At 50.5% G+C, this 12,065-nt stretch overlaps 4 protein-coding genes across 4 annotated transcripts; 3 read left to right on the forward strand and 1 right to left on the reverse strand.

The window, feature by feature from the left end:
* Positions 1-374: 374 nt before the first annotated feature.
* CH63R_04697 (uncharacterized protein) lies at positions 375-1,808 on the reverse strand (the record flags this gene model as incomplete). Its single annotated transcript, XM_018299672.1, has 1 exon — positions 375-1,808. One exon carries the CDS (start codon positions 1,806-1,808, stop codon positions 375-377), a length of 1,434 nt encoding a protein of 477 aa, XP_018160918.1.
* Positions 1,809-6,261: 4,453 nt separating this feature from the next.
* On the forward strand, positions 6,262-7,464 carry CH63R_04698 (uncharacterized protein; the record flags this gene model as incomplete). Its single annotated transcript, XM_018299673.1, has 2 exons — positions 6,262-6,679; positions 7,025-7,464. 2 exons carry the CDS (start codon positions 6,262-6,264, stop codon positions 7,462-7,464), a joined length of 858 nt encoding a protein of 285 aa, XP_018160919.1.
* A 924-nt stretch (positions 7,465-8,388) lies between these two features.
* CH63R_04699 (uncharacterized protein) lies at positions 8,389-8,763 on the forward strand (the record flags this gene model as incomplete). Its single annotated transcript, XM_018299674.1, has 1 exon — positions 8,389-8,763. One exon carries the CDS (start codon positions 8,389-8,391, stop codon positions 8,761-8,763), a length of 375 nt encoding a protein of 124 aa, XP_018160920.1.
* Positions 8,764-9,988: 1,225 nt separating this feature from the next.
* CH63R_04700 (uncharacterized protein) lies at positions 9,989-10,528 on the forward strand (the record flags this gene model as incomplete). Its single annotated transcript, XM_018299675.1, has 2 exons — positions 9,989-10,281; positions 10,339-10,528. 2 exons carry the CDS (start codon positions 9,989-9,991, stop codon positions 10,526-10,528), a joined length of 483 nt encoding a protein of 160 aa, XP_018160921.1.
* Between the last annotated feature and the right edge of the window lie 1,537 nt (positions 10,529-12,065).

Here is a 12,065-nt window from a genome sequence, read left to right on the forward strand (position 1 = left end):
AACCCAACTGAATGTCAAATGACTCCTGATCCCAAAGATCAGACTAACCCTAGGCCTCCGAACCTTGCTATTTGGACCCAAACAGGGAAACCAATTTGATGGTAATGAAAAATAAGAGAACCGCTGACTGTTGAGCGTTGGAAGATGTTGTGCGGAAATACAGGTGGTTGGCGGCGACAGGTATCACCTGACTGCACGACCAAGCAACCAAACGCTCTCAACAGACAGCAAGATTCACAGCCTTGACCCTGGCTGTGTATCAAAGGAAGTAATAAGTCCACTTGAGTATTTGAAAGCCGCAAGTTAGGTATGAAAGATCGAACCAACGATGGTGCGAGATGAGTGAGGCCGACTTGAAAGTACAGCCATCAGACTCAAAGATGTGATATCTCATTGGTGGTGGTGCGATCTTCTCCAGCCTCTTCATACATCTCCACAGCAGTTCTTCTCCGGGTCGTGTTGATGTATACGCGAGCCTTATCCTGGAAGAGACCCACGACGCTAGGATCGTACGGCGGTTCTCTCTGGAGTGGCTTCAGAGGCTCAGATGAGTCCTCGTCCTTTTCACAGCTCATGTTGCGAGCCGACTCGGCACCCTCATCAAGGACGTCGACCATGGTCGCATCCTCGTTGCCACTGGGTGCTGAATCTTCCAAAGGGTGATAACAGTCAGCGCAGGAGGCAGACGATGCGAGATGAGAAAGAGCGCACGCGCTGACGCTTTCATTCTTTGAGTTGGCTGAGCCGTTCAACTCCAAGCGCTCGGCCAACTCTATGGCGAACGCCTCCAGAAAAGCGTTCGCCTCTATTCGGGCCCGGCGTTCGGTATCCACCACTTCATCTGGTACCATGGCTTCGTTCTCGCTTAACGCAACTTCATTTGGGGTGGAGCTTGGGGCAGGCCTGCGATCGACATTGCTAACCTGATTGGCAGTCGAAGTGCCTGCGGACTCTCTCTGATGCCTCTTTGGCGACATATCGATATCGTCCCAAGGCAGGCCGCTCGCCCAGGGGTCTTGCTGGCGCGGCTTCTTTGGCGGCGGTTGGATGTTATCCCATGGCGACAATCTGCCATCCGAGCGCTTTCTCTTTGGTAAGGAGCAGATCGTTGTCTCCTTTTTGCGTGCGGTTTTCTTTTCGCCGACCTCTCTGGGGTTGATCGGGTCACGACGCGCAGGTCTATTGGGTTGGATCGAGCCGCCGGCATGTTGTGATGCGCTGAGGTATGCAGACGTCTCGCGACGGCTCGAACTATGCCGGCGATCCGAAGGCTCGTAATGGCGTGAATCCTCAGCACCATATGTAGAGCGGCGTCCATCCCGGCAATCTGGGTGTTCATTACGACGCGGCCCATCATAATGATCCGAGATCTCGGGACGACGGCCCTCATCCGGACGGTAAGTGTCAACGGGGCGGTAACAGCTGTCGGCGCGATACGAATCGACAGGCCGGTACAAGTCAGGGCGACGGCGACGTCCGATCGGTTTCGAGTTGCTTCCGGACTTCAAGGGGCCTCCAGTGTGCGTGGGGGAGCTTTGCGGCTCAAATGCGCTGTCATCAGGATGAGACTGTATGTATCTGGCCCGCTCCTCGCTCATGTATTCGCCAACTGTGCTCGAAGCTTGGTCGAAGGAAGGCATTCTAGGGCGCCCAGCATGACTGACGTTTTCAGTCTTTCGAACTCTTTCCACCTTGGGATATACCTTGCGCCCTGTTGTGCCGTTGTTGGAAGAGTCAACAGAGATGTGCGGCGAGATGACCCGACTGTCTCCAGAGCCCCTTCCAAATTTGACGCTCGAAATCGACATGCTGCGGCATCTGCCCGTTGTTGACCCATCAAAAGCTTTCCCCCCATTCTGAGGACACTCTTGAACGAAATGAGCACGAGCCGCACCACAGATGCGGCAGATATAACCCTTCGGGGGCTGTTTGTTGGACGAGAGGTTTCCGATGGTATCGCAGTCCTTGACGAAGTGACCTGGGTTACAGTCAATCTGGTTAGCACAATGATATATCCTTCGAGCAACTTTCAGTCGAGTTACCTGGTATTCCACAGCGGTTGCAAACATAGTTGGCAGGAGGGATCCGAGTCTCTGGTGAAGATAAGACTGGCGCTTTGTTGGAAGTATTGGCGGAAGACGGGGTCGTTGTCTTGAGCTCCTCCAAACGAGCCAGCAGTATCTGTCGATTCGCTGGGCTCTGATCAACTGACTCGCGATGTGTCTCTTCCAGTTTTGGGGTGACTAGGATTCTCAGAGGCAACTGAATCGGGGGTAGAGTTGAAGAGCAGGAAGCTTTGTTCGTGGACGACAAAGAAGGACCCGGCACTGAGCGTATGCCGGATGGGCCTTTGTAATTGATCTCAATGTCTCGTCTGGCATAGTTGAAGGCCTGGCGGTCCTTAGGAAAGTCCCTAAGGAACAGGTTCCTGTGACTGGAGAAGATAGTGATGACGACTCCCTTGGTGTAGTTCCTGGATCTCAAGTAGTCACAGCCTCTTCGTATAGTTACAGACGAATCCTTGTGGGAACGGTGTCCCAGGTTAGGAATCTGGAAGACAAGCCATCTGGTGTAAATTTCCAGCAGCTTCTCGTCATCCTTGGTGTCAGGGAAGCAACGTTCCAACTCTCCTTCAACCTCTCTTTGTCTTAGGCGATAGAAATGCGTTGGTCTCATTCCCAAGAAGTCCGTCTCTGCTTCTTTCATGTTGGCAGTTGACAAAACTGGCTCAGGGTGGGTCAGAGCTGCAGAGGGACTGCTAGCCACTCTAGGGTGAGGTGAGATTGGGGTTCTCATCACGCCTCTGAATGGCACTGTGCTCTTAGATCTAGAAGACAAGAAAATGTCAGTGCTGAACAAGACTGTGGACTCTCAGAGGGGCTGCTGAAGAAAGAATTTGGATCTGAGAGGATTGCACCAGGCAGCAAACGAAGGATCATTCCAATCCTTCATAAAGCAAACCACACCTTCTACCAATCCCGTAGCAGCTAGCAAAGCTTGGGTGTGAGTGAATCCGAGTTGATTTTATAATCGCAATTCTTGATGAAGAGGTGTTGTGAAAGAAAAAGTCAACTCCAGTGGGTGGTGAATGCCGGTTACAGTTGGGAGGTGGTAAAAAGAGGAAAGACCGACCGTAGATGGAGTTATAAAAGCGAAAAATTACATGAACGAAGTAGAAAGAGAAGCAGGAGGGGGGAAACAGATGCCGCCTGTTGGTAAAATGAGGAACCCATGAGGGAGGCAGTTGAGGCAGTCTCGCAAAACGCCCCTTCCTTCTTGACTGTCCCTGGCCCAGGTAGGTCCGTCTTCAATCTCCTTCTTGCGGCTGGACTTGCCCATCCACATCATTTCTTCTACCTGCCTAGGTAAGTAAGACAGCAATGTTTACACAGCACAACAATTCAGCAGGTTAAATAGATAATAGATTAGATGATTCAGAACTCGCCTTTCATCCTAAGCTATAAATCAGGCAGGTGGTTGAGGAACCAATATACACCCTCCACAGATGGCCGGCTCCATCCATAGAGAAGCTCCGAATATCTATTTGAAACCTTTAACCCTGATAGTCGCTCCTACAGTCCTCTGATAGCTACCCATTTCAATGTTTCCTTCGGCGATTGGTCCGTTGGGTCTATGCAGGTATCAGGTTCATGTACCAGATCTCGCTAGGAGGTGATGAACCAGACAAAGCATTGCGATCCACCTACTTCATTTCGCCTTGGGTTTTTCATTGGAGTCGATCTGTGAGTGAGCTTTCCGGCGCTTGAACACTTGAGCTGGCCTTGAGTCCTCATCCAGCCGCGGCCGCTTGCTTGGTCTGATGTGATCTTCCTCAGTGTTCACTTCTTGGCCAATCTTGAGGTATCCCGCGTTGAGAAAAGCCATCCGCGAGGAGCATCCGCGAGGAGCATCCGCTCATCTTGACTTTGTTGAAGTTATTCGTTGCAGGACTGGGGTCACACGATCCGTATGTGGAATCGACGAACGCGGTACCTATGGCGCTGTAGATGTCGTCTGATACAACTAAATGTGATTCGTTGGCCGTTGCAATCGTGGTTGACTGGTCCAACGACTCAATTTTTCCGCTGACTGGAGCATGTGCTTCGAAATTGGCAATCAAGGTATCCCATGTACTCGAGTCGTACGCTCATGACGACGAGAATAGCGTCTCGTCTGATATAGTAGCTGGTATCGGGTGTATGTCTAGCCTTGACTACTAGACATCATGGGATGACAGTCTTTCATCAATTTCTGAATGGGACTATTTGGTGGAAAAGATTCATAGCCGGAGTCTCTCGAGAAAGGGGAAATTTCGCTGCTGCTGTTCTCAGAGCTTTCGAGTGGGTCAATCGAAGAAGGCCTGTTCAACTTCGGGCTGGTGAAATCGTCCAAGGAGGGCAAATGAGCAGATTTCGCACCAAGGCTCATTTTGATATCCTGAAAAGTTTCGTCTAACGGAAAAACGTAGGCATCTCCAAACATGTCTGTAGCAACAACGTGCCCAAACACGTCCGCGATGGGCGATCCCACTACCCAGGCGCCGGAATCCCCCTCAGCAACTGACACAGAGTTAGTTTAGGATTTCTCCGCATGGCATGGGATAAAATACCTTCGCCCTCGTTTAGCGTTAATACATACGACTGGGTAAAAGAATCGGCGAATTCCATCAGAATCCTGGTCGGTGTGTTCGAAAGAACACCAGGTTTTGGTATTTCACCCCCCAGAATCGTCTCAACCTCCACTTGGGAGGAACCTGGGAGGAACCTTCCCACTTGAGTGGTAATTAGGCGCTCATCACAGAGTCCCAGAGGCCCCACGGACCCGAAAGCATTCGCGCTCAGTTTATAGAAACCATTCAACTCTATCAAAGCCCAGTCATGAGCGAGGCTTGTGTTGTCAAAGCTACTGCTCTTGCTTTCCAGCACCCTGCCGATGCTCGGGTTGCTCATACACTGCCACCAGAACAGGCCGGAGTTGACATCCTTGTTTTCGTCCTGGTCAGAAGCAATCTTGCTGGAGGAACCTGAGCTCTCTTCGTTAAGAAAGGCGCTGTGGCCTGCTGTCAAGCCGTACAGTGTACTTATACCGTCGCTCCCGACTACTTTGATGACACCGCCGCAAGTCGCCGTTTTTACAGTCAAATTGGGGCCCAAAAGCCTCAGATGTAGTCCACAGAGGCTTCTTGAAGACAACAATCCACCCAAATTGTCGCAAGAAAAGACTTCCACGCCTGCCAGCGAAGCCGTCAACCGTGGTCCTCGGCCCTCGATGACGACTTTGAACGTCGGCACTTCCGGATCTGACGGCTTGCACAACTCCTCGACAATGACGTTTTTTTCGAAGAAGCTTTCGACAACTTCAAGCATTTGGCCAGGGCAAAGTACGACGATGTGCTCTTGGGCACTTTCCTCGGTCGTCCCAAGAACCATCGAGCGCAGCGCTATCGGGCCGGTCCGTCCGCCATATTGTTTGATACGTTCAACAAGCAAAGGCTGTATACGGTCGAGAGTCTCGTTGAATCGTTCGACCGTCGGCTTATCGGGGGGTCTCTTGAACCTGAGCATGCTTCGTCCACCCAGTTTGACCGGAATTCCTTTGGGCAACAGCGGCTTACCGACGTTGACCTTCAGAATCTCTTGGGGCTGAGAAAGAATCGGATCGTCGGGGGAAGGATAGCCAGAGTCGGTGAAAGATCCCAAGCTTTGCAATGATTTCGGACTTGGTGTGAGGTGGTGCGACATTGGCCTCGGCATGCGTGGCTTTTGAGGTGTCTTGTCGAAGCAGTTCAAGATTTCGGCGCGAGTGGCCGCTACCAATGGTTCGCTATCAGTCATAATGTACGCGACTGGCTGTTGAGAAGATGGAAAATCTACTCTCGTCCTCTTACGGCCTAGGACCATGGCGGCGGTTCCCCTCTTAAGGCTGGGTTTGGGCTGGGCCAAGTATGTGATGGCCGGGAAGACACACTTTTTTTGGCATGGAGAAACACTGCCTCGCTGTCAGCCCAAGATTCGCCACTGGTATCTTGCAGTCAGCTGTTGATAGGGACGCTTACATACCTGCTCAATGGGAGTGGCTGATCTGTAGCCTGCTTCAAGAGTGCATGTACTCAGCCTGTCCTAGGTGGTTGGGGTGGCTTCATTTTGGGCCGCTGTTTGAACTCCCTTCTTCTGGTTTGGCAACTTTTTTTCGGGGAGCTGGTTCCCCTCTTTCTCGGGATCTCGTTGAATCACAGGTTCAGTTGAACAGTTACAATCCAGCATGAGCGGGTCTGAGACGGAAACGTTTCCTTTGGAATCTGTCACGAACGCCCAGTTGCAGCAGCTGGGAGAGGCTCTATGGGGTTGGAAACCGCGTTCCAATGGCACGACGAGTCAATATGGCGTGGTTACGACACATTTGCGTCCCGACTTGACAAAGTTCGGACCTTACTTTCAATACTACAGGGAGATGACGGCCTCATACATTTCCGATGCCTTCCCGCCTGAAGAGATCAAGGCTTTGAGATGTCATGATGATTTATTTGCCATCATCAACTTGATCAGGTCAATCCCCGATATGCAGAGAAGCGAGTTGACAACGAAGTACTTCTCAAGTCGAGAAAATTTTGAAGAGACCCCGCCTGGAGATAAACAGAGGGCCTTCAATCTAGCTATGAGGGCCATGATGATGATTAGCTGTTCGTCTGAGGGGCTGACAGACGACCTGCTCCCGCTGGGAACGGAGTCCAGCATCTGGCGGACGGACCAATCTGCAAGGGAGTTTGTCTCCGGAGTATTTTCGACAAGGGATCACCCGAGCCTCAATGAAATCGATGAGTCCCTACCCGACATTAAAGCATCTTTAAGAGCAGTCAGGCTAAAGAAAGTGGCCCACTTGTCGTTCCACGGCACAGACGACCTCCGAAATCACCTGCGCCTCGACACCAGGAGGCGCTGTCGAAATCTTCCATCATACTACTTTCCTCAAGGAGTCACTTAGAGCTTTGAAGAATAGTGCTGAACAGTACGACCCCCCGAAATAGTGAAAAATGACCAGGCTGACGATCAAAGATGCATCTTGCCGCGACAACTTGCTCTAGAAACCCTCGATTCCCTCCAGAAAGTCCTTTTCCCTCCGGATAAAGACTCGCGTGCCTTACTTCGATCACTGGTTTCAAAGGCATCCTTCGACCCCGACTGTCTGTGCCTGAGCTCAGTCTCATACCGCTCCAATGATGAACGAGATCTCTCCTATCATTACTGGGGCTCCCGACTCATGGACCTTTATGACGAGCTTGAAAACCCGAGGCCCCGAGGTCTCATCGACATTTGGCTGGAGCAGCGGAGCAAGGCGAGACATGTCATGCTGGCGACACTGGTGGGAGTAATCATTGCAGTCATTCTGGGGATGTTAGGGTTGGTGGTCGGCATTTTCCAAGCCTGGGTGGCTTATCAAGCCTGGAAACATCCTGTGAATGTATAGACGGGGATTCTACTGTGTAAGGAACCTGGCTTCACGTCTTTTATAGTAGCTACATAATAAGATACATCCAACGTACTGCAACAGCCGAAGAGAAAACTCGGATCTGGCGGCTGACATCTCTGGTGTAGCAGTTAGCAGAAGGCATATTTTAGAAACTATTCCCAGCTTGGACCTTGTGCAACCCTCGAACAATGCCCTTACTCCGAAGACAACCTTCCGTTTTCATTCAAAGAGAGATGACTATATATCCTCTCTTATTCCTCGAGTGAAACGGTGGTGCAGACGTGGGATGATTGAGGTGGCGTCAGAGATCTGAGCGAAAGAGACCATGGTCTGAAACGCTGACACACGCCACGGTGACAGACGCTGGGACGATTCAATAATTCGTTTCATGAAATTATACGTCAAAAGACTGCCATGAAAGCTTCTCTGGAGATTTTAAACGGCTCACATGGCATCACCCGTGTCAACGATGTGTCAAACATGATCTGCTAGCCTAGCCACGGGTGTTAATCGATTAGCCAGATCAATCCATGACTTCCTCGAAAGCAAGCATACAACATGCGTCAACAGGCAAGACCCAAGTATGCTCGCATAACTATGATGCCGACGTGACTCGAAATTCACGAACATCGTGGGGCTGCTTGAAGTTGATGTCAATTGCTTGCACTATTAAAGCCATGCCTCGGCCTGCCGTTTTCGCAGAGTAAAATGCACAGCTCATCACGCACATTATTCCTAGTCCGATCCATCATCAAACTTGAGCCGTTCAGTCCTTTACTGCTCAGGTAGTAGCGAAACCTCTTTCTCCCGAGTCTCACATAGTGTAAGATCGCAACGCTTTTTCCATCTCTCCTCGTCTCCATTGTTTCCAACCGCAAGCATAACACACCGTATCACAAACGTTACCACCACAACAGCAAAATGAAAATCTCCCTTGCAGTAATTGCCTTCCTCAGCAGCTTCGCAACTGCAATGCCCCAGCCCCGGGGCTTCAATGCCAGAAACACGAACATCAAACTCCAGGCAAGAGTTGTCTCAAACACACCTGGCGGTGATGGTGGCGGCTATGTTCTCGTCGAACGTCAGGCCAAGGAAGATCAAGGCAATCGTCCAGTCAATAAGAACCAGCGTTCCAAGGCAGCGGGAGGCAACGGCGGTTCAAACCTTATCCAACAACTCCAAGAAACATTTGACAGGAACAATCCCAACGGGACCCCTGCGGCTCCTGGAGACCCCGATGACCTCAACGGCGATGGTGTTATCAATGTTTTCGAAGCTGGAGCTCAAGCATCATAGAGACACCGCTAGCTTCAAAATCATCATAGGACCGGGATCAGCAGTCACGTAACTCTTCTGCATTTCACCCTCGGTGGTTTCCGAATTTTCATCGGGCTATTGCGGCAAAGGGTAGTTTAGCAACATTATCTATTTATTTCTTGGGTCATTATCAGTCCTTCAGCTTCAATTTGACATGGCAGTGCCGTTTGCCACTCTGTGGCAACGCAGCTTAGATGCAGTAGAACCAGTGGTCGTCCTACGGTGTGATTTGTGAGGCCTGGCGTTAGAATTGCAGAATAGGGGAGGTCAGATGGAAGATAGGAACAGTGAATTGATCGCTTGCGCTCGATAGGATATGACTAATCTTATCCCACGACCTTGACGCTTCCAAAACTTCCATTCATGGTTCTGATACCTCCGTAAAACAGCTGAATTAGTTTGAGCTCGTGACACCTCACCAAAGCGTCTTGCTTCTGATACCAACAACAACCATCCAAGCCTTAGCCTTCTAATTATAGTCCTATGTTTGTTTCCAACTCACAGTCCTCCTTCGGATAGCGAAGTGTTCAGATTATGGCCTACGCAGGCTACCTCGAAGACTTGCCGCAGTGGCTCTCACTTATGCGTGATGTTCATCAGAGCTGGGGGTTGACGAAACAATGGCAACAAGAAGAGGCCACAATTGACGAGCATCTAAGTACGGCCACGTGGTGATATCTGATTCTTGGCGTTGACATCGAGCGCGGTATCAAGATCGGCAACGGTCTCCGCGATCCCGACAAGGACACTAGACCATGAACGTGGCTAGATTTTCAGCACACCCTGCGTGGCATTTGCAAGGTTGCGTGAATAAGTGAATAATGTTCTCTCCACGAAGGACATTTTGGTTTGGCATGTACACCATACTCTGCGTTACATTCCTCCCTCTCAAATCGTTGCTGCCCTTCGTTATTCTCTGTCTACTCCAGCCTAGGATGTCCATGTACACCGATTGATGTGCAGTATCACGAGATCCTGGTCCAAGTATGCCCGTAACCACACAAATACTGCGAGGTTCATCCTCAAGTGACAAGGTATGCAACCCGTTCAGATCAGACTGTGATTGTACTTAAAATCGGCACTCCCAGGTCATCGAGTGAGACGGGGTGGGGTTCCTGCATTGATACTGGCAATGACCTTCTAGAAATGTGCCATCTCATCCAATACTGGGGCTGCAATGAATCCAGTGCCTTGGGATAACATAATGCCTCTGGCTGGTTTAATGTTTGGCTCGGATGCTTCGGCAAGGCTCGAGGACATGCTCATATGTCGAGGCATAACCGTATGGTTCCATTGGCTCCCAGTGATCTACGTTGGAGGGCTTGACAGCGAGTCGCCATTCATTGATGTCAACTCTTGCGAAATGCTCAAGGATCGAGACTTTCGAAACGCTTTCTCCGACGCCTATACCAGGAAATTCACTACCAACGGCCAGATGTTTACTATTTGGGCGAAGGACCCCGGCGAAGTCCCCAACTGGCATCTCTTGAACTTCGTGTAGGTGGTGAATACGCTCAAACGGCTATCTGGAGGCGCAGAGCCTACGGTTGACAGTTCATGTACCTCGACGACAACGACTAAAACTGGATGGTTGCGATGGCCGCAGCAAAGACAGGGGGAAGAACTGAGCAGGACTAAACGACCTACTCTCTTACTGCGTCCCGGATTGGTGGGTCTTCGGGTTGGAAGGGCCCGGCCGGCCGACGACTACCGGCCCTCGCCTCAATCCGAGGTTCTCATCTGATGGTTCCAAAAAGAGATTGAAACTTCACATTAAATAGAATGCTCATGTTGCCAGTAGAAAATAGGGACGGAGATGAACGTAGCCACCCGTTCATCCCATCCGCCAACCTCTTCACTTTGTTCCACAGCTCCTAACAGACAAGATGATAGATGCCGCTGTAAGTACTCTTCCTCAGAGACTCGAGGGTCGGGGCAGGTCGCTGGTCGCCTGTCGGTGGCAGCATTCTTAATCCGGTTTCCATAGAATTTGGGCCGAGACATAGCAGGAGGCGCAGTGGGAAGCTTGGCAAGCGCAGTATGAATCTTAAGATCGTCAGAGCAACTGGTATCAAGCCAGCCATCTGATCATAATCAGTGACGAGTGCGGTGAAAGTTTCGTCATTCTTAGATGCCGTAAGATAACGAGGTTGAAACCAAGACGGTCCTTTGGGGATGCGGCACCGCCTGCAAACCATGGTAAGGCATATTATGGATCGGTGCCGGGAGAAAAGTGACCAGGATGGCGAGGACACCAAACAATGCTTTTGAATTAGGTAAGCCTCATCAAGATTGAGGGACATCGAGATCAGTGCGCAAGTGACGGATCTCGGATAAATGGAGAATCCGGCACCAGAAATCGACGCTAGGTAGCTATGGGTCCAAGAAACTGGCCTGTGCGCTCTCTCTTGCTGAACTGCTGGATCACAGCCAACACCACTTGGATCCTATTGTCTCCATTCCCAGCCCTTCATCCACCTTAGTTGTCCACCTCACAGCTTTGTTGTATCACCAGCCTACTTTTTCTATTGCGAACGTTCTAATTCAATATCTTGAAGAAAAAGTACTATATCTGCTGAGGGCTCCGACTCGGCTGTGGAATTTCCGCCTAACTTCTAGCAAATCGATCATCGCTTCTGAAGCAGTCTTTGGGTCACTTGCAGCATCCACACCCATCTCTTACTTGCTTACATTGGCTCCCACCTCGCGTTCAACAACTCAAGACCATCAAAAGTCTTCAACCCCTCAGAAAGTTTCCTCTTATCTTTAGGTGTTGCTACTCCAGGGCGTCAGCGAAGATGGCTTCCAAAGATGACAAGGCGTACAAGTACCGCCAGGAGATCAGTCAGGTGAGTGAGGATGGGTTCATCAACATTTCTTTATGTCATCATTGTGTTGCAACACACACTTCTCGTCAGAACCACCACATTTCTTGGAACTCATAAGACATTCTACGCCTGTGCCTATGAATGCTGGCATTGAATGAACGATGGCAACAGCAACCACAATGGCTGCACACAACTTGAAAGAAGGCCTACCTATCCTGGAAGATTCTCCCTGTTCTTTCCACATGAGAACGCAGCTGCAAAGCGCACATCAAAAAAAAAATCCTGCTTAGTCGTCAGTCCATCGACTCGGCCTTCATGGAAGGCAATCGCCAGGGCTGTACCTGCCTCAGCTGCTGAATGGGTCCCACCCCCAACCAACATCGTCCGCTAGACAACGCCCAGGGTCAAACATATTCATAAGTTCCAACGGCAGGCTTCAAGACCCATACCAAT

The sequence above is a fragment of the Colletotrichum higginsianum genome, chromosome 3 (assembly GCF_001672515.1).
Source record: "Colletotrichum higginsianum IMI 349063 chromosome 3, whole genome shotgun sequence".
Classification (NCBI taxonomy): Eukaryota; Fungi; Ascomycota; class Sordariomycetes; order Glomerellales; family Glomerellaceae; genus Colletotrichum; species Colletotrichum higginsianum.